Source organism: Brienomyrus brachyistius, chromosome 9, assembly GCF_023856365.1.
Source record: "Brienomyrus brachyistius isolate T26 chromosome 9, BBRACH_0.4, whole genome shotgun sequence".
Lineage (NCBI taxonomy): Eukaryota > Metazoa > Chordata > Actinopteri > Osteoglossiformes > Mormyridae > Brienomyrus > Brienomyrus brachyistius.
This window is the reverse complement of record NC_064541.1, coordinates 9,005,576-9,029,459: the sequence shown is the minus strand read 5'-3', so window position 1 is coordinate 9,029,459 and position 23,884 is coordinate 9,005,576. Positions and strand designations below refer to the sequence as shown.

At 44.6% G+C, this 23,884-nt stretch overlaps 1 protein-coding gene and 2 long non-coding RNA genes across 7 annotated transcripts; 2 read left to right on the top strand and 1 right to left on the bottom strand.

The window, feature by feature from the left end:
- Window positions 1-1,987: 1,987 nt before the first annotated feature.
- sntb1 (syntrophin, basic 1) lies at window positions 1,988-23,653 on the bottom strand. Its single transcript, XM_049026418.1, has 7 exons — window positions 23,001-23,653; window positions 15,847-16,063; window positions 12,441-12,648; window positions 9,058-9,194; window positions 7,543-7,739; window positions 2,807-3,000; window positions 1,988-2,453 (listed from the first exon to the last, which is right to left on the bottom strand). The coding sequence occupies exons 1-7, from the start codon at window positions 23,524-23,526 to the stop codon at window positions 2,361-2,363; spliced, it is 1,572 nt and encodes a 523-aa protein (XP_048882375.1). The 5' UTR covers window positions 23,527-23,653; the 3' UTR covers window positions 1,988-2,360.
- Window positions 8,418-9,124, top strand: LOC125749307 (uncharacterized). Of its 4 annotated transcripts, none has more exons than XR_007399843.1 (4): window positions 8,419-8,501; window positions 8,549-8,595; window positions 8,660-8,800; window positions 9,032-9,124. It is a non-coding gene; the product is annotated as an uncharacterized LOC125749307 (long non-coding RNA). The 4 variants fall into 4 exon arrangements; XR_007399841.1 differs by lacking the exon at window positions 9,032-9,124 and having other exon boundaries at window positions 8,660-8,706; window positions 8,754-8,883; XR_007399842.1 differs by lacking the exon at window positions 9,032-9,124 and having other exon boundaries at window positions 8,418-8,501; window positions 8,754-8,883.
- Window positions 9,434-10,066, top strand: LOC125749306 (uncharacterized). 2 transcript variants are annotated; one of them, XR_007399839.1, is made up of 5 exons: window positions 9,434-9,589; window positions 9,651-9,712; window positions 9,774-9,835; window positions 9,867-9,928; window positions 9,960-10,066. It is a non-coding gene; the product is annotated as an uncharacterized LOC125749306 (long non-coding RNA). The 2 variants fall into 2 exon arrangements; XR_007399838.1 differs by lacking the exons at window positions 9,434-9,589; window positions 9,960-10,066 and having other exon boundaries at window positions 9,633-9,712; window positions 9,867-9,940.
- Window positions 23,654-23,884: the final 231 nt, after the last annotated feature.

The window sequence follows — 23,884 nt, the reverse complement described above, 5'->3', positions numbered from 1 at the left end:
ACATTATTACATGTAGTCCCCAAGTTACGAACAAGATCTGTTCCCCAAGTCTGTTTTTTAAGTTGAATTTGTAGGTAAGTCAGAAAAATAATACAGTACATTTATTCAGTAATAGTAAATATGGTACTATACTGTACCGACAAACTGCTAGTCGTGTGGTGTTTTCACAAAATAGTATGCGCGTTTGTTATCACGAACCTTTGTATTTAAGCCAAATTTTTAGTGTAATAGGCTTTATGGCGGTCAGTTCGTAAGTACGAGTTTTCCCTAAGTCAGGTGTTCTTAACCTGGGGAACTGCCTGTATTGTTCTGACTTATCTACAAATTCGACTTAGGGCACATCTCATTCATAACCTGTGAGCTGCCTGTATTTGGTTTCTTCGTATTGCGAAAGTCCCATAAAGGGATGTGTTTATAACTCGTCAGTAATGCATCATGACAGGCTAGGCTGCAGCTCAGTGACGGCTAATCGCTCCACCACTAAGACTGATGGCCACAGCTGTTTCCAGATGCAAGACAAAGAAAAAGCCACAGATCTTAATCAGGCTTCAGCTCTTTAATCACAAGTGACAAGAGATTTAGATTAGCAACCGACATTCTGTGAGCTGAGGTATCACTCGCCGCTAAATCTGTAACGAATGAGATGTACAGTCATAGCTTATCCATCAAAATAACCAAGATCCACTTATTCCGCTTATGCAGCTGAGGGTCTTGATTTATAATGGTAATTATAAAAGAATGGATGTTTTCTCGGTTGTATAAGTTAAGGGGTGAACGGATCACTGGTGAAGTTAATCACAAACCCAGGATTACATCTTTGAAGAACCCCTCCTAATTTATGTTAGTATGTTATTTCCGTACATCCCCCGAATTTTATCCTTGGGATCAGAAACACAGGAGGCCCCAAACAAAAACATATACAGAGTTACACAGAAGCACTTCATATTTGTTTAGAAGTACATGCTTTCCACCTAATAAGAATTTCACTACTGATTTTAAATCCTTTGTGACTTCTCGGACTTTCAGTCCTCCCAGGAGTTCTGCAAGGTTCCCTCCTGGGCTCCACGTTGTTCTATCACTTCAGTCTTTTCTCCGTAATAATGCAACGTGGATGGTTAATACAATTCTGCATTTCACCTTAACCGTAAGCTAGCTGAGTAGTTGCCAATAACCAGTGTTCTTTGCCTTGCTGGGGCTTATACAGTCACACAGATTCTGGATGATTAAAGCTTGATATCCAGGTTTACTGACCCATTAAACATGTGGTGCAAAGTGCATTGAATGACCCCGCAGAAACATAAAAACAGACATTTGCTACTGCAAACCAGGCATCGCCAGACATTTAAAACTGTTTTGAAGCAGAGCAATGTTTATAAGGCCATAAACATTTGGGGGGGGGGATAATAGCGTTGGTCAGTTACCAGTAACTGAGAGTGTCCTTATCAGATTCCATTCCCAGTGGGGTAAACTAGAGCGAGACGTCCATTCTGGCAACAAAGGAATATTCCAGAAGACAAGGGTAGAGTTAAGATATTTGCACTTTTCCTCATGGTCAGTTGTAGACTAGAATTCTCCCATAGGGAAAAGCATTTGGTAAACTGACCAATAAGGAGTGCCTTCCACCAGTGGTCACTTGCGCTGCATTTATTCTGCTCTCAGTGGAGGGCATACATTCCAATAGCATACTACACCTGCCAAATGACGTCCATTTTTAACCGTTGACGGTGACCTTTTGCCATCTCACTCTTTAGAGGCCTACAAAAATGAGCCGACCACATAGGACTGCTGCAGCATCGTAGCCTGTTCTGTTGGGAGCTTTCGGCACATAAAAAACATTCCCCCTAATTACCAGTTAACTTGAGAACAGAACAGTACAGCCCTTTAATTTACCATCTTGCATTGAAAGTCTTACAATGCCCTGGTCTGTGAGTAATGATACAGATGAGCTACCAACGCCTACTGTGATATATTTTTTAGTCCAAACCACACGCTTCCTTCATGAAGGTTACAGGACAAAGGTCTTATGATGGGGAAACGGTAAAATTAATACTTCCAGTATATCTTTAGTTCAATTAAATATGTTAGTGTTCTCTGCAGTTATTGTGCTAAAGCACAGATTTCAGTAAAGTATTAATCTTGGTAATTTCTAGTGCTTAAGATTTCCCTGCTATTCTCACATGGGTAACTCAAGACAAAGTTAATTCTGTTATATGTACTTCAAAATACAATCTGAAGCTAAGTAGATCACAATAGATCCTTTAAAAGATCTGTTAAAAGATCTTCAGTCTGATGTGCACACTGTTAGATGCAGAGGGGAGGCAGCCTTGGGATGGTTGGTCCATTTCATGGTAAAACCTTCTTCATGCCAGCAAGCCAAGTCGGGAAATCTTTGCAGAGAGGAAGGAGTGTAGGATGAAGACAATGGGCTTTGGACAGGAGTGGAGGTCCAGTCGCTTCCAAAGGAACACAGAGAAAAAGCATGTCAGTGCACATTGCAGAGAAATGTAGCACTTGTAGCAGCTGATGTAACATGACATAGTACATTTAAATTGAAAATCATGACCATTCCATACATAAACACCTCGTAGCTCAGAGAGAAGGTTTAAATATTGAGACAGTAGCATCCCCATATTCTAAGTAGTGTTTTACGCAGTTAGGAAGAAGATTTATTAAAATGAATTATTTCAGTAAGAAATTTTCTCAGATTTTCTGTGCTTTTTCTCCAAGATTCACCATAACATCAAAACTGATGCGTGTAAAACTCGGGAAAAGAAAGTGCAATGCAAACAATAAGAAAGATGCTTACGATTTCCCCTTCCTTCCCCCCGAAATCCAAGAAGAGCATCCGGACGCCATCGTCGGAGGACATCTTGAGCTTTTCGAAGGGGTAGCTGAAGAGCGGGCGTGGTGCGGAGCCCCCCTCCCCGGCCCCCAGCAGCACCGAGAAGCCGCGCTCGTAGTGGATGCTGAGCTGACACACCTGCGTCTTGTACATGCAGCCTGAGATAAAAGGAAAATGAGCTCAGCATAAATCCCAGGGCAGACACTGTTTACTGACGAGAAAATATGCTGTCGTACTTGGCATGGGCGAAACCACTGATTTTCTTTTCAATCTGAATTGGATTCTATCCAAGGCTGGTATCGCTGATATCAATCTCGGTACCAATATACAGTGCAGGCCCAACCCTAACAATTACATTACAATAACATTTTCTGCTGAGCCGGGGGGGGAGGTACTGGTGGATCGATCATTCTATTTCCCGAGTGTCTGGGTCCATCCCCCTCCCATTCAGATAGAAAGAATCGATATTTTAGTGCCTATTCACACATCCCTACTCCATACATAAAACACAAACCATAAGCAGTACTGGGCATGTTGCTTTTCGGTTAAACTCCCATATATTTTTCAGTCATTAGTCATCTGGCATTCTCGTTCATTTCTTTTTAATCAAGATAGTCATTTGCAAAGCAATTAGTACCACCTGGTGTTCAACACCTTAAGCTGGTTTTCTTGATGACGTATCTTCTATGTCAAGAAACAAACTGCTGAATTTATTCATTTGATCAGGGTGGAGGGAAACAAAGAAAAATGTTTTTGAGGTAAGATTATAAAACTTATTACCACTAACATGTGCTGCCCGCATGGGGGGTGTCCTGCCCCAATCGTCTGCTCCTTCTGTCTGCCACGCCCCCTCATTAACCTCATGTGGAATCCCCATGTTTACCAGCTGTTTCTTGTTGCTGTTTAGGTCAATGTATTTAAGTCTTCAGTCCGGTCATTGACATCAGTCCTTGTTTAGTTTCTGTTTGTGGATGTATTCTCCCCAAATAAAATCACTTCCCCGACTCCCTGAACTGGCTCTTTCAAAGCCAGACAGGGAATTAATGCAAACAGAGTCTGGTTGGACATGCGCCCGGATGCCAGTTCAGCTGTGAGTTACTGGTATGTTTTCCCCCAGATCGATGTGTAAATTTGTGATACAGGATCAGTCAGAGTTGCTGGCAAATTTTTGTATTTATATGATTTAATAAGACACTGATAACTGAGTGAGCGCTTGACTCAGGCCAAGCTAGGATTGGCCAGTAATATTAGCAACACTGCCCTGAAACCATCAATGTTTGTTTCCAGTACTTACAAATGATCATAGACACATTGTGTTAAATTAGGAGGCGTGAGAAAGGCTGCAACAAGAAAAGCATAAAAAGAACTAATTCCTTGATAATGTGATGCAGTGGGTTGCCAAATAAACTATTCGTTGACGCCTTCCAGTCTTGTTGCAAAAAAAAACTAAAATTATTTCGGAAAATTATTTATTTATTTGTTAAATTCACTGGTTCCCAAACTGGTCCTCAGGTACCCACATCAGCCCATGTTTTTGCTCCCTCCCAACTCCCACTAGGAGCAAAAACCTGGACTGTCTGCAGGTCCCTGAGGACAGGACTGGGAAAGACTGATGTAGCTGTTTGGTTTTGAAATGAGGTGTTCCTTGGCATTTTCCTTGGCATTTTCCTTGGCATTTTCCTTGGCATAATAGCTTGTCGCGGCCTCATATATCGGTGTTTTTATACTTCTTTGCGCATCATCAAGTTTGCATATTTATGATTTATGCACGTGATAGCGTTGTAATTGCGTGTTTCTTGGCCATGCAAATGCCACTTTAACCTGCCGGAAGGATTATGTCTGCTCTTCTCGTTTGCTTTTTAAGCACCACGTTATGTGTAAGCCAATAGTCCTCGGATATTATGTAATGTAATACAAGAACAATCTGTCAGTTTGCTTAACAAAGCATGCATCTGTGCTGGCATGCCAGTCTTTTTCCCTTCTTGTGCCTGTGGTGCAACATTTTACTCCTTAACCTTGGAAGACTGTCAACAAGCTCCCTAGCAGAGGCAATGCAGACACCCAGATGCTTTCAGCTTCAAACAAAGACCCTCCATTCATCTGCTGCGATTAGTGAGGGAATGCAAGAGCCCCATTAACTAAGGGAGGCAGATCAGGTTTGGTTACTATAACAACCACCATTTAAATATGGGAATCTGCAGTTAGTTGTATTTTGCTCGAGTTTTGTTTTTTCTTTTGTCCACTTTGGGATGAAGTGTGTATTGGATTGCGTATCTGTTCCGCAAATGACTAAACTTTTAGACATATAAGCTAGAATTATCTGTGGCTCCTCCTCACATCATTTGTGAGGAAATCTATGTAGCCAAGATATACCCATAAATGGACTCTGATGTCAAGCAAAACATGAATCATTTAATTTCACTCCTAGTCAAAGGCGTTTGGCGATGAATCTTTAACATGTAGTGTATGAAGGCATGTCTGCTGTAATCTAAAATCCGATGCAAACGGAAGGGACTCCGGTCAGGAGAGTTGAACTTGCAGAGGGCACCTATGAAGTGTTGGTCTAGACGAAGTGTGTCTTATTGTAGCAACACTATATGGCCTCAACAAACTAGGACACTTTTCCCCACATGAGGGCCGTGAGTGATGTGACTTTTGCACATAATGCCGTAAAACATAATCTGTTCTAGCACTGCTCATGCTATTCTGCAGAGCATTACAGAAATTTCCATCGTACAGCAAGTGGTGTTCCTGATGTTTATGCCAAATGAGAGGGAATATGTCTTTACTTCACTAATAATGTAGTATCAGGATATAGCTCCGTTCTGTTGTTTCAGAAATAGGTGCGGAGGATGTAAGAGGGTGGTGCCGAGTAGTGGGAGCTACAAAGTTTACATCTTTGATCAAGTTACTTTGGCAGTTACACTCGACTGTGTAAATATTTGCGAGATAAATTGTCAGCCTTGAAAGTTGACCTGGATGAAGTTTTTCTGGTAACGAACTAAAATGAAGGAGAATACAAAGACTGCTTAAAATGTCGGTAAACAAAGCAAACGGGTCGATTTTTATTTTTGTCAGGAGAAGGTTTGACTGGAAATCCAAGCTCTCGCCGAGAGGAAGAGTTTTGTGTTTTCGACTTTGGTCCTGCGTTGGTCCACAGAGAGAACATGAATGGTTGAGCTTCTTTCAGAATACTAACCTGTCTGCTGCAACAGCAAAGTGCCGGCCGGTTTTAAAAAGCAGCATCTCTGGGTTACGTCACCAACCTTGCAAACTAATCTAGCATAAAACAATGTCTTCAGCTGTCCTTGTGTGTAATGGTCTTCCAGTTGTTGATGACATTATGCTATAGATAGAACCCCCTCAATCAAAAGCCATCTTTTGAAAATATTTGTTATACTTCGCCTCTCTGTATTTCTTTGGCTGTTTGTTTTGGTCTCTTTGATGCTGTACACTTAATAGCTATATAGGGTTACTGGGCGATCATCTGAGGATGGCATGGTGGCGCAGTGGACAGCACTGTTGCCTCACACCTCTGGGACCAGGAGTCTCTGTCGTGGCTCCATGTGTGTGGAGCTTATTCGTTCTCCCCATGTCGTTGTGGGGTTTAATCTGGGTACTCTAGTTTCTCCCCACAGTCCAAAAACATGCTGAGGTTGACTGGAGCTGCCAAATTGCCCATCGGTGTGCTTGCGTTAGTGAATGCTGTGTGAATGTGCCCTGCGATGAGCTGGTGCCCCATCCTGGGTTGTTCCCTTCTTGCATGTGTGAGTGACTGGTGTGTGACTGTGCCCTGCGATAGGTTGGTGCCACATACTAGGATGTTCCCTTCCTTGCGTCCATAGCCTAAAGGACAGGCTCTGGACCCCCGGCGGCCCTGAACAGGATAAACGGTTACAGAAAAGGGATGGATGGGCAGTCATCTGACCAACCATGGTTACAAAATGATAACTAATTATTGTACCTGCCTCTGATCCGTACCTAAGTTACACGCTTGCGCTACACTGTTCAGCTCTCTGTTCATCCAAATAACTGGCACAGAGCATTCAGGTCTTTGGGGGAATTTACCTCTTGGTGGTCAGGTCAGAATTCATATCCCCCCACACCCAAAGCAAAAGAAAGACCATCCAGTGTACTATTCTGTTTTGCTCTAAAAATAGAAACCCCTGATGCCTTCCATATGGGAAAGAAGCAGACAGCCACCACCGCCCCCCCGCCCCCCCCCATTTCCGTATTCATGGATGTCTATGCAGCAAGACAGGGGATTTACAATCTATTCAAGAATCAGCCCGTTTGTGGGGTGGAAACCAAGCAAAAGTAGACAGTCTGAACTATTTATCTTGCCGAAGTGCCCTGGGACACACTGTAGATGTGCGATTCAGAGCAGGGAAAACTCTGCTTCACTTAGGTCAACCTCAGTCCTCTTGGGGGAATCTCTTCCAACGTACAAAAACATGAAGTGCACAGAAATTGTTGTTTTTCACTTTCTGTAGCCAGAATTTCAGTTTGTGTAACCCCGAGATCGCAAGTGGGGAAAATCCCCAGGCTTGACTAACAGGGTTCAACGACAAGGTCTTTAAACAGAGTTAAGCAAAGAGTCAGGGGTTTGTGTTTGCAATGAAGAAGTTCATTAGGAGCCAGACCTCGCAGTAGCTGTTCAGGGATAAACTGCTGAGATGCTGCGACGACTGGTTACTCACTGGTGACGACCTCTTTGATCATCTCAGCGGAGGTGTGGCAGCCAGTCACGATGTGCCTTGTCCACAGCGACAAGTCTTTGCTGGTCTCCGTCCGGAAGTGGTGCGTCTCGATGCCCAGCCGCGTTCCCGTGCGTGTGGCAAAAGACAGCTCCTGGCCTGATTTTGGGGAGCCCTTCTCTGGCCCTGAATGGACCAGCCTGCCAAGGTGGGACAGGCTCAGACATGCTTGAGTAGGAGCTGTGATCCTCAAAAGCAAATATGATTGCATCCTATATGATCGCTAGGGCACCTAACATGTCGCTGTTAGGACTAAAATTTCTGGAATCTCCACCCCACCCATATCACTAAGGCGACCACAATGAATGCCAGAGGCATAACAGTGCACCTCCTACTGTTCTATGTCCATGAATTACAGCGGTAATATCTTTGCAGAAAGCTGGTGGAACTAGAAAGGATCTTGGGCACGAGTCTGTACATTTACACTGTGCTCAGCGGGCCCTGAGCTGTGGGGGCAGCCCGCCCTGCTTATGGATGCATGTGGCGGTAAAGTTCAAGGGCGGCGTGAATAAAATGGTCCAGATGCTACATCTCTCTGAGGCAGCCCCTCAGCAACCATTCAACTATATCTTAAATCACATCTTACCCACGTAGTTTACTTCTGTATGAAGACTAGTCTAAAACCACCATACTTCACCTAAGTGAAGTGAAACCATAGCTCTCCAGAGTGGGCTGTAGCATGTCATGTGGCTGGCAGAGGGTGGGCTGTAGCGTGTCATGTGGCTGACAGAGGGTGGGCTGTAGCGCGTCGTGTGGCTAACAGAGGGTGGGCTGTAGCGCGTCGTGTGGCTGACAGAGGGTGGGCTGTAGAGCGTCGTGTGACTGGCAGAGGGTGGGATGTAGCACGTCGTGTGACTGGCAGAGGGTGGGATGTAGCACGTCGTGTGGCTGACAGAGGGTAGGTAGGATATAGTAGGATGTAGCATACCGTGTAGCTAGCAGAGGGTAGGTAGGATGTAGTAGGATGTAGCATACCGTGTGGCTAGCAGAGGGTAGGTATGCGTAGGGCTAAACCAGGCTTCCTTCATCCGGGGTAGGCTGTCATACTAGCAGAGGGTAGGTAGGATGTAGTAGGATGTAGCATACCGTGTGGCTAGCAGAGGGTAGGTAGGATGTAGTAGGATGTAGCATACTGTGTGGCTAGCAGAGGGTAGGTAGGATGTAGTAGGATGTAGCATACCGTGTGGCTAGCAGAGGGTAGGTAGGATGTAGTAGGATGTAGCATACTGTGTGGCTAGCAGAGGGTAGGTAGGATGTAGTAGGATGTAGCATACCGTGTGGCTAGAAGGGTAGGTAGGATGTAGTACAATGTAGCATACCATGTGGCTAGCAGAGGGTAGGTAGGATGTAGTAGGATGTAGCATACCGTGTGGCTAGAAGGGTAGGTAGGATGTAGTACAATGTAGCATACCGTGTGGCTAGCAGAGGGTAGGTAGGATGTAGTAGGATGTAGCATACCGTGTGGCTAGCAGAGGGTAGGTATGCGTCGGGCTAAACCAGGCTTCCTTCATCCGGGGTAGGCTGTCATACAGGAGCAGGTCTTTCTCGGTCACCACGGCCAGCACCGGCCTCCAGCACTGCTTGTCATCTTCTGTCTGCCATGCGAGACGGAATTCGGGCGACACAGTCAACATGACATCAGTCAACCAATCAAATGCACAGAACGGATCATCTCCCAGACAGTGTCCTTGCTCTGGCTGACAGACGACTTTGTAATGTTTGTTTGCCCTTGACTGCACTGTATATGTATGTGTGTGTGTGTGTCTGTGTGTGTGTGTGTGTGTGTATGTGTATGTGTATGTGGGTGCGTGTGCGTGTGCCTCTGCAGGTGTCAGTTTATGTTAAACGGCAAATTCTCCCTGCACCAGTGATCAAATTTGAATACAGACGTGGAGAATGTGCTAATTTCCTTTTTTTTTTTTTTTTTTTTTTTTTTTTTTTTGTCGACGATCTCTTTCAGGTTCTGCTGAAGGCACGTCTGCTCTTTCAGGTTCTGCTGAAGGCACGTCTGCTCTTTCAGGTTCTGCTGAAGTGCACGTCTGCTCTTTCAGGTTCTGCTGAAGTGCACGTCTGCTCTTTCAGGTTCTGCTGAAGTGCACGTCTGCTCTTTCAGGTTCTGCTGAAGGCACGTCTGCTCTTTCAGGTTCTGCTGAAGGGCACGTCTGCTCTTTCAGGTTCTGCTGAAGTGCACGTCTGCTCTTTCAGGTTCTGCTGAAGTGCACGTCTGCTCTTTCAGGTTCTGCTGAAGGGCACGTCTGCTCTTTCAGGTTCTGCTGAAGTGCACGTCTGCTCTTTCAGGTTCTGCTGAAGTGCACGTCTGCTCTTTCAGGTTCTGCTGAAGGGCACGTCTGCTCTTTCAGGTTCTGCCGAAGTGCTCGTCTGCTCTTTGCACAGAGTCTCTTGTTGCTTGAGCTACATGTCTTTGACAATAAAAATAATATAATTTATTGAACGTTTAAAGCATTCTACAAACATGATTAATTCTCTGGTTGTACATCTGTGGAGCTGACGGCTTTAATTACTGTGTAATTATGAGTTTGGTCAATTAACAGACAGACTGACAATGAACTTACACAGCATGGTCCATTACGTTTGACAGACTTTTTCATTAACCTGAAAAACATTTACACATTTAAAGCTTTATGGTACTTTAACAAATTTTATGATTGGGGCACCAGCAATGGACAAATGCTGCAAGGATTCCTGGAATCCAAGGGAAGCTATTGGTTAATGGTTTAACTGCATCACATTTGCATTGTGACTTTTATAGCTGAGTCACTTAGACAAGTAACTAAGATGGCAGTTGAGTCTGCACGTTCTCTCCATGTTTGTCTACGTGTCTTTTGGGTGTCCTGGTGTCATGGAGTTTATGTGAATTAGTGCGTCTTGTGCGTGGCAGTGGTGAACAAGTGTACCATGCTCCTATAGTTAGGAATAATCATGTAAGAGGTTCTGGATAATGGAAAAATAGGGATGATATATGTATGCTGTTTGAGCTCCAGTGTAGTCAGCGGATAAGGGCGCTGCACCAGTCGTCCAAAGGTCATTGGTCCAAATCCTATGGTCAGCCAAGTGATGTTACTGTTGGGTCCTTGAATAAGACCCTTAACCCCAATTGGCTTTCTCAACAAATGATGACATATGCCGCTTTGGAGATCTGCTACATACATGTAAATGCTGCCATAATTCAGAAAAATGCATTGTACTTAAATTGCGCATATGTAGCATAGATGTAGAAATACAACATGAAAACGGACGACTATCTGTACGGTATACAGATCATGAAGGTCAAGCAGTTTGCAATTCCCATTTTAACCCTTTTAAAAATCCTCAACTGTCCCGTTAATCGTTTAAAGGAGCCCCGCTGTGCGGTGACTCCGTGCTGCTGGTCCTTAGGGGCCACGTTGTCGAAGGGGGAGGCGGGGCCTTATTAATGCAGGCTGCCAGTCCCCCGAACCCTCACTTAACTACATCTCTGAAAACGCTTGATGAACGAATCCTAGGGGAAACATAGGAGGCCGGGGCCATCAATGCCTTTGATTAGAACAGACACACGCGCTGCAAGATTGCTATTTTTTTTTTTGCTGTATTAATATTGATGAAGCCCATTGAGCGCTGGAATGGAAGGAGGTCACGGGCAAGCCCCACGCTGCCGCTACGCTCATTTACTTAGCAGGCTCTTTCATCCAAAATGGCAAATTTTCTATAAAGCAGGGTAATTCAGTCTCTGTGGCAACCAGGGGTTAAGTGAAACCACTTTGCCAGTCCTGGGATTTGAACCCATGACCTTCCGGACACAAGTACAGCGGCCCACCGAGCCATGCACCACCACTGCTGTTGAGGTCACCGCTTATAGTGTCTGCCGTGACAGGTGTTAGTGAGAAACCGCCCTGTCCAAACTCGCAGGACTAGTCCTTGTTGAAATCCACAGTTACTGCACAGGGGACAACAACTACTCAACACACTGGACCCCCCCGTATAATTATTCGGCAGGATGCTAGAGGGGGTGAGTTTAGTGGTGGTGGGGAGCAAGTAATCCAGTAATAAGAGACATTAATCAGAGGGCCTCATTATGTTCTGAACAGCAGCGCGCTGGCAAAATCTAGGCAAGCCTCCGGCTGCTGTCGATGCCAAACCTGAGCTAATGAGAGAGCGATGAAAGGGGATTTAATAAGGGGGGGACAGGAGGGAGGGGGCCGCAGTCACGGTGAGGGGAGTCACCCCAGATCACCTGTTACTCTAGCAGATGAGTGTGAAAGTAGCTTGTCTGTTTGTTCCTGTGGGTTTAAGGGGGGCCTGTCTTTTAGCAGAAATGAAGGGGGGAGGAGGCAGTGAGTGTTTTGTAAATGTGCAGTTCCTGATGAATACACAAATTATGAAAATTCGTAAGCCAGAATCCCTGACAATCAGCTAGAGTTGCCACACGTCGACGTCAGGAAGCCAAAAGGCAGGTTTTTCTTCGTTAATCTGCATGTAGAGTAGAGAGATTTCCGGGGTAAACGCTGAGGGTCCGCATGAAGGCACCACCCCACACACACATCAAAGGCGCACCGATTCTACAAGAGCCGTCTGAAGCTCTTTTGTTTCCATGTTCAGAAGACACTGAGTCTGCGGACTATGCTTTTTTTTTGTGGAAATAAAGGAAACTGCTGTATTTTAAAACCAATTTAGCCTGTTTATCAGCATATATTCCAATCTGTATATTTCATTGCTGTTATCGTAATGAAAATAGCAAGTTCTCCACAAGAACGTTACATTTGTCTTGCTACATTTACACTGTTTAATATAAATCTCAAAGAAACACAAACAGCGTCCTGCCTCTTTAGATATAGAACATTCACCTTTTCCGCCAGCCAGCCCAAGTGGAGGATCTCCCGACTCCCAGAGATCCCACTCCTCCCAGTCTGCTCTTTGACCTCCGCGATGACCTTGGCTGCCAAGCTGGTGGCCGTAGACTGGATAGTGCCAAACCAGGTCTGAGCGACGGCGGGGTCGGTGCATCTCAGCACCACGGTGTGCCTGGCGTCTGGGGAGTGGAGCTCCAGGTGCCTGGGGAGACGCGGAGGGCACGCGGGGGGGAGGGCAGAGAGGACCTGAGACCTCGTCGGCAGTCACAGCTCAGCAGCACCCAAGTGCAGAACCCTAGGTAACTGTTCAAGCTCGTCGGATTTCAAGTCCAAAGCTTAAGGTTTAACTTAACTGCCTGCAGGTTCCCCCTACACTGAATGCCAAAGGAAATACACTCATATGCTCAGTTAGGTTAAGGGGCCATTCTAAACTTGCATGCCGTTGGACTATGGGAGAAGACTGGAGACCCTGAAGGAAATCCACCAAACGGAAGGAGAACATGGTCCTCAGACACCAGGAGGAGGTGGGATTTGAACCTCCTGCAGGTCTGAGGCAGCAGTGATGCGGAGCCTCCCCTAGTGGTCCTGATGTCCTGATTACTAAATGCAATCAATTTTTCTGTACTGTGAAACCTTTGACGCAAAGGCAGCTACGATTTGGCTGCATCTTCAAACCGAGGAGATTATGACGTGATGGATGGAAGCATCATATGTTCTTATGCTGCACTTGCAGGTATATTATTACAAAAGGGGAAAACCTTCTTTTTGTTTTGGAAATGCAAATGACTGTACTGTGCCGTCTAGCCTGTCGTTCGTAGTGACTCACTGAACCTCTCAGCCAAAACAGTTACAAATCCCAGCACAACACTGTGGTTAAGTGTGAGATCAGATTTAAGTTTAACTTCAAAAGGCCCATGCTGTGTCCATCTCGTAGCTAATCTGCATCACGCACTGTGGGCGGACAGCATGGCAGACTTTAAAATAACACGCTAATGCATCGTTCGCAGGCGCTCGAAATGCAGCTCTTCATCAAACTGAGAAGACAACCAATCGGGGAGAGACCTTGTTCGTTCAGATGAGCTATTGATGTAGGTCATAGGGCACCTTCAGAGGTGGCTACTTCAAAGCACCTTAGATCTGAGTATGGCCATTCTTCTTCTGCGTTATTCGCTGGTCCGCTGGAGTATTTGGCAAAGTGTTCACCTTCTACATACACACCTCTCTTCGCTTCCCTTAGTTTTCCTTCATACCATGCAGTAAACTGACAAAGATACCCTCACAAAGCATGAATTAATGTGAAGGTGTAGTTCCTGTTTGTCACAGGAAGTGTGCTTGATTCTTTTAACAGTATCGAACATATTTCCAGGGAAAGAAATGGGAAAAATCCGACTTCCTCAAATTTCTGGATCCGTGTCTGTGTTCCGGAATGCAGGAGGATGCCTCCGTAGCACTTTAACAAACTTCACTGGCGGTGATGGGGAAACCTTGAAAGTGCCTCTGTACCACTTTTAGCCCAGATGTGATGTGCTCCCACGCCAGCCCATTCTGTGAGTAACGGGGGGGGCGGGGCGGAGAGGTCTGCCATTTATCTGTTGGACAGGATGCCGTCCCCCCTCGCTGCAGACATACGCTCCACCAAACAGCGGTTTAAATTTCCACCGTAGCCCCGCCCCCTCAGGGTCAGGGGAAAGTCAAACAAACCGTCGTTAGACAGGCCTCGGGAGGGGGGGGGTGTCGCCTATTTTTAGCGGAAATGTAGTTTCTGGCAAGATTTCAGTATAATCCTTTCTTAACCTGTATCCATGAGGGCAGTCTCCACATCTGTTTCTGCCGATGTTAAATTGGACAGGTGGCCTTTCTCAACCACGTGGACAGGAGATGAATGGAGGACAGATTTGTCCCTCTCCTAACAGCAGAATACGCCTCCATACAGCCTCTACTGAGGCATAATCACCCATCAGTCTGTTCCACAACGCGGGCGGAACATGTAGGATGTTGGCCAGCAAGTTGAATTCATAAAGGCTCATTGTAAAACTGCAGCTAGAACCACTCTAATGTTACAGTAAGTGCTTGGACAGGACTGCAGATAACAGGAATTTGGAGACTATATATTTACATATAGCAGTCATGCAGGATTTTCTGATCAGCTGAATAAAAAGTGACCGTTAGAAGCCTTTGGGCAGAGTGACGTTTGGAGCTTGATGAAAACATCCGAAGGGATCTGAACAACTTAAGTTACTGAAGAGAGGAAATTCCAGACTGGGAATTCTGTGTTTTTCTGACATCTAACTTGCTTCGAAAACTCTGACATGAAGCATCATTTGTTTTCTTTTCTGTGACGGAAATTAAGCCCAGGTTACTTGAACTGAATAAACTGACGTGACATTTCGTCTCTTCCTGTCTGTGGTCAGGATCATATTACCTACTGTCAGTTTATTTTTAATTTATATTAGTTTCTTTAATATTCTTTTGTAACACGTTCTATTTGTGTGCTGTTCACTCTTTGAATTTGTTTGGGCTGTTTACCTGTCTATGTTCCTTATCTTGTCTTGCATTACATGCCTGTTTGTCTGCACCTCATGTACCCCAATACTGTCCGCACCACAATATCCACCCGCAATCAACAGAGTTCATCTTATTTTCTCTGCCTACTCACACCATGTAATGTAAGGTTATTAGTTCAGCATCACAGACACCGGCTGAACAAGTCAAAATCTCAGATGGTAATGTTAATGATTTCTTTTAAGACCTTGTTACATTTATGCCACCACGCCCCCCCCCCCTTCATGAAATGAAGTCCAAATTCTCTGTTTTTCCCATAAGATCTGAAAGACATTTGTCTGTAAATCCTAGTTTCTGCATGGTGCTCATGGTTTGGAGTCTTTGTTAACTTGTCCTTTGACACTAGTCCCCATCAAGTTTGATGTGAGGAACCCAGACCAGTGACAAACTATGTGAGAGTACTGTAGTGCAGACCTGAAACACGCCAAAAGGCATTTTATAAAAGCAGGTGCTGCGATACTGAGACCAAGGCTGTAATAAGCCCTGCAAGTTAAAACAGACCTGCTAATTGTGTCAAACTGATTTTTATCCCTCATCTGTGTATCAAATTATCTGCTGAATTATGGGTATCAGCTAAAAAAAAATTTCTTAAAAATATTAATGAACTTAATTTCCCTTAATAATCTCACGCTACAGTACTCTGCAATGTATCCCCTACAAGGCCTAAAGCAGTAAGGTTTGCCTGCATTCCCTCCCTCCCTTGAGCCTTTGATACCATCGAACGGCAGAGTAGTTCGTGTAAAAGCCATGACTTCCTGTAACAGGCAACTGCACTTCCTGTCAGAGACCCTCAGCCAGAGAATCACTGAGGTTTTCGAAGGTGGGGGTTGCTGGTTACCTGCTCTCAGGGTCTGGTATCGTCATGCCGCGTGTCACATAGCACATTTTGAGCGGGATGCTGCGTCGGTCCCCTTGCAGTGACAGGGTGGGGGTGCTGGGGGCGTCGGACTGGGGGCTCCCGAGACGGGGTGACTCTGGGGGGGGCGTCTCCCAGCCGATCTCTGACACCGGGGAGCCCCTTTTCACATAGGGGGTGGCCTCCCGCATGTACTTCACTGAAAGTCACAGATGGGGAGGGGGGAGAGGGGGGGGGCTGTTGGTTAGCAAGGATTTTCCATAAATACGCACAGGAAATAAATCATAAATCCCATTCCATAATCCCTGACAATAACAACGGCCCTGTTTAACGTTCGTGGCTCTTGGGGTAGCTGGAAACATGGTAATTGCAGAATAATTACCCCTTGTTTAGTCCTGGGGGGTTTCAGAGTGGGTGTATGAGTGTAACATTTTGAGGAAGTAATTGTTCTTCTCCGATTAACTAAATAACATGTAAACAGCATTTTGCTTTCGCATACTTTCACATTTGGCGCTGTTCTGTCTCCCACTCAGCTTCGTAACATTAATTATTTCCTGATTATGTCCCATTACAATTTGCTGTATATATTTTGCTTGACAAGAGAGCTGTAGAAGTATAGTGGAACCATAACTGACACACATGGATATCAGAAACTATTTTGGGTAGTAGGCATTTCCCTCTGTCCATAATTAAACTGAAATTACAGTAAAGCACTTTTATTAAAAATGACCAAGCATACTGATATGTGGCTCTGCTTCCAAAATGTCTAGTTTAATTACTCATTGTGTGAAGGATACCTTGTGTTAAGAGCAAGGGTGTAGGTTTGGTGTCAACACTAGTAGGGATTAAATCAGCCTCGAATCCCCCCGCCACCCTATACACACACGGAACTCCGACAATATCGGTAGGGGCGTGTCACTGCAGTGTGTATCCAAATCTGTGCCCTTGTGTGACAGACTGGGACAAGTCCAACTTCATTCAGGTATATTCTACACCAGCTGTTAAAGGCCGAGCCTGCAGGGCAGGATCAGACTACAGCGACTTAGGCTGGAATGTGTGGCAGTCACCTCACGTACAGTAAGGCAGTGATTTTCAACCGCTGAGCTGCGGTGCACTAGTGTGCCGTGAGAGGTTGTAAGGTGTACGGAGGGGAGTTATCCAATTTCGCTTAATTGGTCTAAAAACTTTTTCGAAAATTAATTATTATTTGCAAAATAAATATGCCATTGTCGAGTGTCTCTGCTGGAATAGTGATGTATTCTAAACGAACAAAGCTATTTCAACATTGCTCCCATTTTCCACGACATATCTGCGTGAGCTGAGCTTTTCAAGCCTGACTCGTATAAAAACTAAAAACAGAGAGACAATTCCTGCCCGCATATCAGCTTTGTGTTCATCCAAACAGGCTCAGGATTCACACTGAGTGAGTATTAATAAACTGAGAGACTATTTTGTCATTACTAGGCTACAGAGTGTCATTTTTTTCAATGGAAAAAATGTGCCGTGGCTCAAACGAGGTTGAAATACACTGCAGTAAAGGGACATCCAGAGTTAATATACTGATAAAAGGAAGGAGAGAATGCAGAAAAGAGGAAAAACGTAAGAACCAGTCGGCTTTGCCATTTTAATGGGACTCTGGAGTGTGGTGCACCTTGAGGAAAGTGTGCGTATTTTTAAGAGTCCCTTCTGTAATTCTACATAAATCTGGAAAGCGGAGAACCGCCGCTGTTCACTAGTCCCCGCCGTAGTTCGCCAGTCCCCGCCGCTATTAGCTGGCCCCCGACACTGTTCGCCAGTTCTCGCCGTAGTTCGCTATTTTCCGCCGAGAAATTGTTTTGCACTTTTAACTGTCGCAGTACCGCACGCTGTGAACAAACATGTGGGATATACTGGTTTAATGTGATCTGGTGTTTTATAAGCAGTGTGTGAGTATTAAAGTAGAGAATCCTGCGTGGACTTCATCATTTACTCATGCTCAGATACCCCCGTGTGCAGAGTACAGAGATCAGGACTGGGGGAGGCAGGGTTAATTTTCTCATCACACAACTCTTACTGGTCAATTAATTGTACTGGTCACATGGTGTCCCAGGCTTGTGCCAATTTAACCACCCTTAATCTCTTAGTCAATATGAAGCATAAATGACCCTGTAACCATGGTCCCTGAAGTCCCATATCTGGAATTATATGATTTGGGTTCATCCTAAGGTGAAAGTGTTTTTATCCCCTAACATTTAACATTCCTTTGTTCTGTTTGGGGAAATGATATACACACAGCAAGTTCATTCCCCTCACTATCCCTGAAAAACTACTGCCTCTTTCTCCACACAGACCCCCTCTTTCGACCAACAGTGAGTATTTTAAGATGGTTTAAGCGCACACAGGACACTACGGAAAGTGAAGTCCGTATCATATTGCAGTCATGAAAAAGCTAATGGCAGCCCCGAGGAATCCCATAATTTTCCAAATAACAGGCTGAAAAGTAAACGCGTTGTTTCCGTCAGCTGCGAAAGCTGATCGACGGTGTCTTTACTTTGTCACACGAGGGTGGGGATTCACCACGGGCCGTCCGTGATGGCAGGCAGTGAGCCGCAAAGCTGCCGCTGTGCAGGCGGTGCAAGTCCGGCAGAAATCCCTGTCATGCCGCAGTCCCATGCATGAATGAAAGAAAAAAGCAATCTTCAACCTGAAACCTGTTCTTAAAGACGGGATACTGTTTGTAAATATTACTGTTTGAAAATAATTCTTTGTAAGAATGAAAATCTGCATATTAAAAGCGGATTGACAGTGAAGGACCTTATCCGTAAATATATTTCTTTGCGGAGATTACTACGGAAAGTTTGGGGTAAATGTAATAATTTAGATTAAATGTAAGTAGGTCTATTTAGCACATGCTTTTCCCACATTAGGCTACCTAGTAAAGATAAAATGTATTTTTAAAATTAGGATCAACTATAATTTTACCAGGAATGTGTCATGAATGGACTCTAATTCTGGAAAACCAGTTTTTCTCGCTCTCTACAATGCGATAATCCTAGTGAGACCATCGTGGTTATATGAACAGGCGCCAGTCACAAAGTCATTTTCAATAGGCCGTATCACTACCTTTCTCCTGCATTATTTTACATGGCAGAAAAAAACAGTCATTGCAGTGACCAGCACTTTCCTTAATAATCGACGTTTAATTATGTCACCGACGATCCCGGTATTAAAGCGACCCGATGGATGTGCAGTGTAGGCATGCAGATGGACAAGGGGCCGTTTTCTGCCCACCCCCCAGCCCCAAACAGGCAAAACACCAATTTCCACTGTTGTAAAAAATAAAAACCTCATTCAAGCTTCACATTTAGCATCTAGTTGGTTGCCGTCGCCTGCTTATACCTCTATTAAAATTAATAAATGCAACTGAGAAAATGCCTGGAGCCGAAGCCCATTGCCGAATGCGAGAAATAAAGATATATTTCAAGGCAAAGCTGCCTCCGGGCGTTTTGTATAACCGCTGAAATGCATCCTACTATTACTTCAACCGGTATGACTGTAGTTAATGAAGCAATCGGCACAGAAATTGCGGAGGAGGAATTTGATTTCGTGATTTCTACGCCATTTGCCACTCCTCATTACCGCCGTGGATGCCTGCATATTTCAGGCAGGCCTATCAATAATGGCTAAAAATGAGTCACTATGGGTGTGGGCGATTTCACTAGTGTGTATATAAAAATATACATTTTCCGTGTGGCTGGGGGTGATTAAAGGGGGCGGAGGAAGACCTATTTAAGTTAAGGCTGTCAGTAAACATCCTCTTTCTAGTTTTGCTGCGGGGCACATCTTTTCCATTTGCCAAAATACCCCAGAAACCACAGCGGCACGTGATTAATTATGAGGAGTCCCATTTTCATACGGGGGCTCCTTGCTGTGTCTTCATTGTAATCTGAGTTTTATACCTGGACAAAAACTTGTTTTGCAGAGGACAGAATACCGGAGAGAAGCTTAAAAACTACATTCTGTTGTCACTGTATTGTGAAATGCGTGTAACACAATCTGAATTTCTGGTAATCTGATCACCATTGCTGAACCGTAATACAGAACAAATAATATTCAACAATTCTAATTATAGTTATAAATGGAAATGTACCCAACTCCTCATTTTATATTTAGATACTACAATTTTCTAAATTCCAAGTGCTGTTCTACATTTAGTTAATCTTTTTTTCTGTGCAGAGAATAACGGGATTTCTTGAACTTCGCGTGATAATTTTCCAGACAGTGGCTGTTATAGAAATTTAACTTTATGAGTCCTTATGCTCCAAACAACAGGTACCTAAATTGGTCTTTTGTGGGCTGCTGGTTTCTTTACGGCAGCCGGACTTCCTATTTATATGCGCCTGTAAAATAAATAGGGATCTTTGTTCCGGGAGAAGCGCTTGCTAAGCTGAGAGGAAAGTGGAAAACGCCTGATTTGAGCTTTGTAATTAAAGATCGTTGGCTGGATACAAAAAGCTCTTTTTACCAGCCTTCACTTTCGATTTTTTTCCTCTGTGAACAGGACAGGGAGGCATTACGGAATAACGGCGCTCTCAGGTACTTAAACCTAATTATTGCGCTTCAAAATTTAAGGTTTAATAAAAAAAAAAAGCAGTCTTTTAAACACCACGAACTTCGTGTGATTACGAATATGTACACATTGCTGTATAAACAGGATGGCGCGACATTAAACAGTTGCCTCCCCCCCCCCCCCCACAAAAAAAAAAAGAATCAAAATGCCGACATAGAAAAGTAAAGTATGCATACGACACGCCAGCGCTGATGTGTTAAAGTCACGTGACCAAGTTAAAGGATATGCAAATAGTGTTGGCAGGAAACCTGAAGAACAGTCACTCAAATTACATCAGACCACAGACAAGACGTTCGGTAGCCAAACGGGAGAGGCTTGTGAAAACTGCCCTCAGGCAGGCAAAGACACGGCCTATTATCAGTCAAACTGAACTGTCTACCAGGGGAAACAGAGAGGGCAGGTCATCTCAGCTCCGTCAAGTGGAACATGCTACAATTACATTCAATAGCTGACACTTTCTTCTGTCTTATGGTGTTTAAATGTTTATATAGCTGTATGTTTTACTGGAGCAGCTGAGGCTAAATTCTTTGCTCAAGTGCTCAATACGCAACCATTTTTGGAGCTTGAATCAGCAATTTCTGGGTTATGAGTCCATATATTTACCCACCACGCTACCCTTGAGGTATGGAGGGAGGAGCGAATCACCTACTGCCCTTCCAGAGTCCACACGAGAGTTATCAGCGCAACTCGAGAGCCGAGTGCCAGCAGCGAAGAAGGTTACCCGTCCTTGACACAAATTCCACTCAAGGAAGGGTGCTGGAGATCTGGACTGGATGGCTGGCAAGTGATCCACAAGAGTGCAACGTCAAAGCCAAGAAAAAACGATGACTTCATCAAATCCGGGGCCGTAATACCGTGACCCGATCAGATGGTCGCCAATTAGCACCAGCTCACACGGCCAACCATGTTGACGTCTGACTCATTATTCTGTCAGCGTGATTTCAGACACAAACGGATCCACGAGAAACAAAGCTACATGATTCATATTGATTCACACTTAACCTGAAACAGTAACATGCCTACATTTGTCACTGTAGGCGGGAGGAGGGAGAAGCCTTGCAGTTCAGTGACCTGTATGACTGTCTATTTTTCCACATAACTGTAACTACGGTTATACTCCTGTTGGGGGGGGGGGGGTGAAATTTCTAATCATTATTAGGCATTTGTCCAATTACTTCCTTAAAATAAATCATATATATTTTATTTATTTTAAGGAAGCTCGTGTAATGAACAACGCACAAAACCAGTTCTCGGGCTGGAGAGTTGGCTTAATACTTCAGAGTTCTGTATAGATCAGCAGACCCACTTCCAAAATGGACTACTGTGGTTATCTTTACTTTTCTGCTCTCTCTCTGCCTGGCGAGAGGCTCACGTGGATCAGTTACTCAAGTGAAGGGGTGGGAACATCCACTCATGCTGAAACTGTTGTTGATCAAACACCTTGACTAACCAAAACTGGTTTGATCAGCATCCTGACTGGTTTAATCAGCTTGCCGCAGGATCTGACCCTAAATGACCAATCGTGGGCAGCCTGGTGCAACATAATGTACAAATCTTCACAGTTCTATGTATATTTTGTGTAAAATGTACAAAAATGCCCAATACAGCTGCTGTACAAAAGTTTATCCAACCCTTAAAGACACAGATTAGACAAGTAAGCAGTATTAAGCATTTTCACTCTATAAGATGTCTTATTTGTACATTTATTTATGAAATTTAGTACAATTTTTTTTTTCATTGTGCAATATAATGGTATACTATCATATTATTTCATAATGCCATATAGGCCTAATGCATAATTAACACTGAACATATTACACCAGCGAGGTTGTCCTGGGCTCCGCTGTCGAGCAGGGCCGCAGCCAGCTATGAGGTCACCAAGGTCCGGCTCTCGGTCATTTAAGAGCAAAAATAAAGTTTTAAGTTAAATATTAACCATAATAAACAATTAGGCTAACTAACGTCTCGCATAACTAATTAAAAAAACAATCAGCTTGTGAAGGGGACGGTATCAATAAAGGGATTGATGAGACCCATCCCACCCCCGGACCTCACTATTTGTCAAACCCTGACTACGGCCCTGACTATCGAGGAATAGATTTTTAACGGACTATTGCAGTAACAGGCACGTTTGGGATCAGAATGTTTGGCATGCAAATTCGAAAGATACCGATCAATGGCGATCAGCCCAAGTACGCGAAGTATTTCACTCAACTATACTTACTGTTGCTGTCACATTTCGCAACGTGGAGTTCGACCCCGCGTAATCACATGCACGGCGCATGCCTGTAAACCATTTAAAGTATTGCATCTATGTAGACTGTGAAACATAACAGCAGAGAAAGCACGTATATTTCATATAGAAATATACAATTTACCAGTAAATACGTCTTACATACAGTTTGTGCATGTCCACATAGAAGTATACTGGAGAATGAATACCAGGAGTGTCTAATCATGACATTTCCTACTGTATAGCTACAGATAGACTAAGCACCACGCACCTCTAAGTTATTCCCCGTCTTACCTTCCAGGGTTACCTCCTTCCCAGCCCTTTTCAGTCCCTGCACCGCCTCGTCGTGAGTGGCGTCCCGTAGGTTCACCCCGTTCACGGACAAAATCGCGTCCCCCACGTAAAGGGCTTGGGTCTGATCCGCCGCCAGACCCTTAAAGATCTTGCTAATAAGTATCGGCATCTTGTTCTCCTTTCCGCCTTTGATACTGATCCCGAGACCCCCCGCGTCCTGCTTTATTACTTTGACGCATCTCTTTCTGTTGGCTATGGCTTCTGGCACTTGCTGGGGCAGATCGGTGAAGACTGTCCTCACCGGGGCTTTGGGGCTGTTTGAGGGATCCAGGTGGCCGGAGTCGCTCCCGTAAGAGCCGTTGGTGATGCCGTTCAGGTTCACATTGTCCCCCTGATCGTCGCAGCTCAGCGTCAGCGCGTCTTCCTCCAAGGTGGCCAGCACTTTGTGCCACTGGTCCCGCACCAACACTTCTAAAAAACCACTTTTCTGTACTCTGTTACTGGAAATTGAAGTTGCCACCGCCATCTTTGGAGCATTCTTAAAATGCCATGTGATTTTACTCGTACGGGACTTCGCTCCAGGGCTGAGTCGGGAGCTTGTAAATAGTTGGACTCCCGTGGTTTTTTGGCCGGGTTGATCGCTTTAACTCCCCTTATCCTTTTTGGGTGGAGCGACTGTGGGAAATCCCACTAAGCAAATCGCTTTCCCCGTAGTATTTAAGTTTCTCCCCGGAAAAAACTGCCATCAAACGAGTGCGTTTTTCTTTATTAATTTTTGTAACAGGTGGGAACATATTAGTGCGCAAAACTTGAGTGTGGTATATATATATCTATGCGGTTGTATATTGAGTTTTCAGTTTTTTATTAATCTTATTCCTTATTTG

What these genes read in the sequence shown, in the direction of transcription:
- sntb1 (XM_049026418.1), bottom strand. Translation starts at nt 23,526, where the DNA reads ATGGCGGTGGCAACTTCAATTTCCAGTAACAGAGTACAGAAAAGTGGT. An exon ending in ATACCAGACCCTGAGAGCAG is followed by an intron (nt 12,649 to 15,846) that starts GTAACCAGCAAC and finishes GCGTCTCCCCAG; the next exon opens with GCACCTGGAGCTCCACTCCC. An exon ending in TACCCTCTGCTAGCCACACG is followed by an intron (nt 7,740 to 9,057) that starts GTATGCTACATC and finishes CCACCTTGGCAG; the next exon opens with GCTGGTCCATTCAGGGCCAG.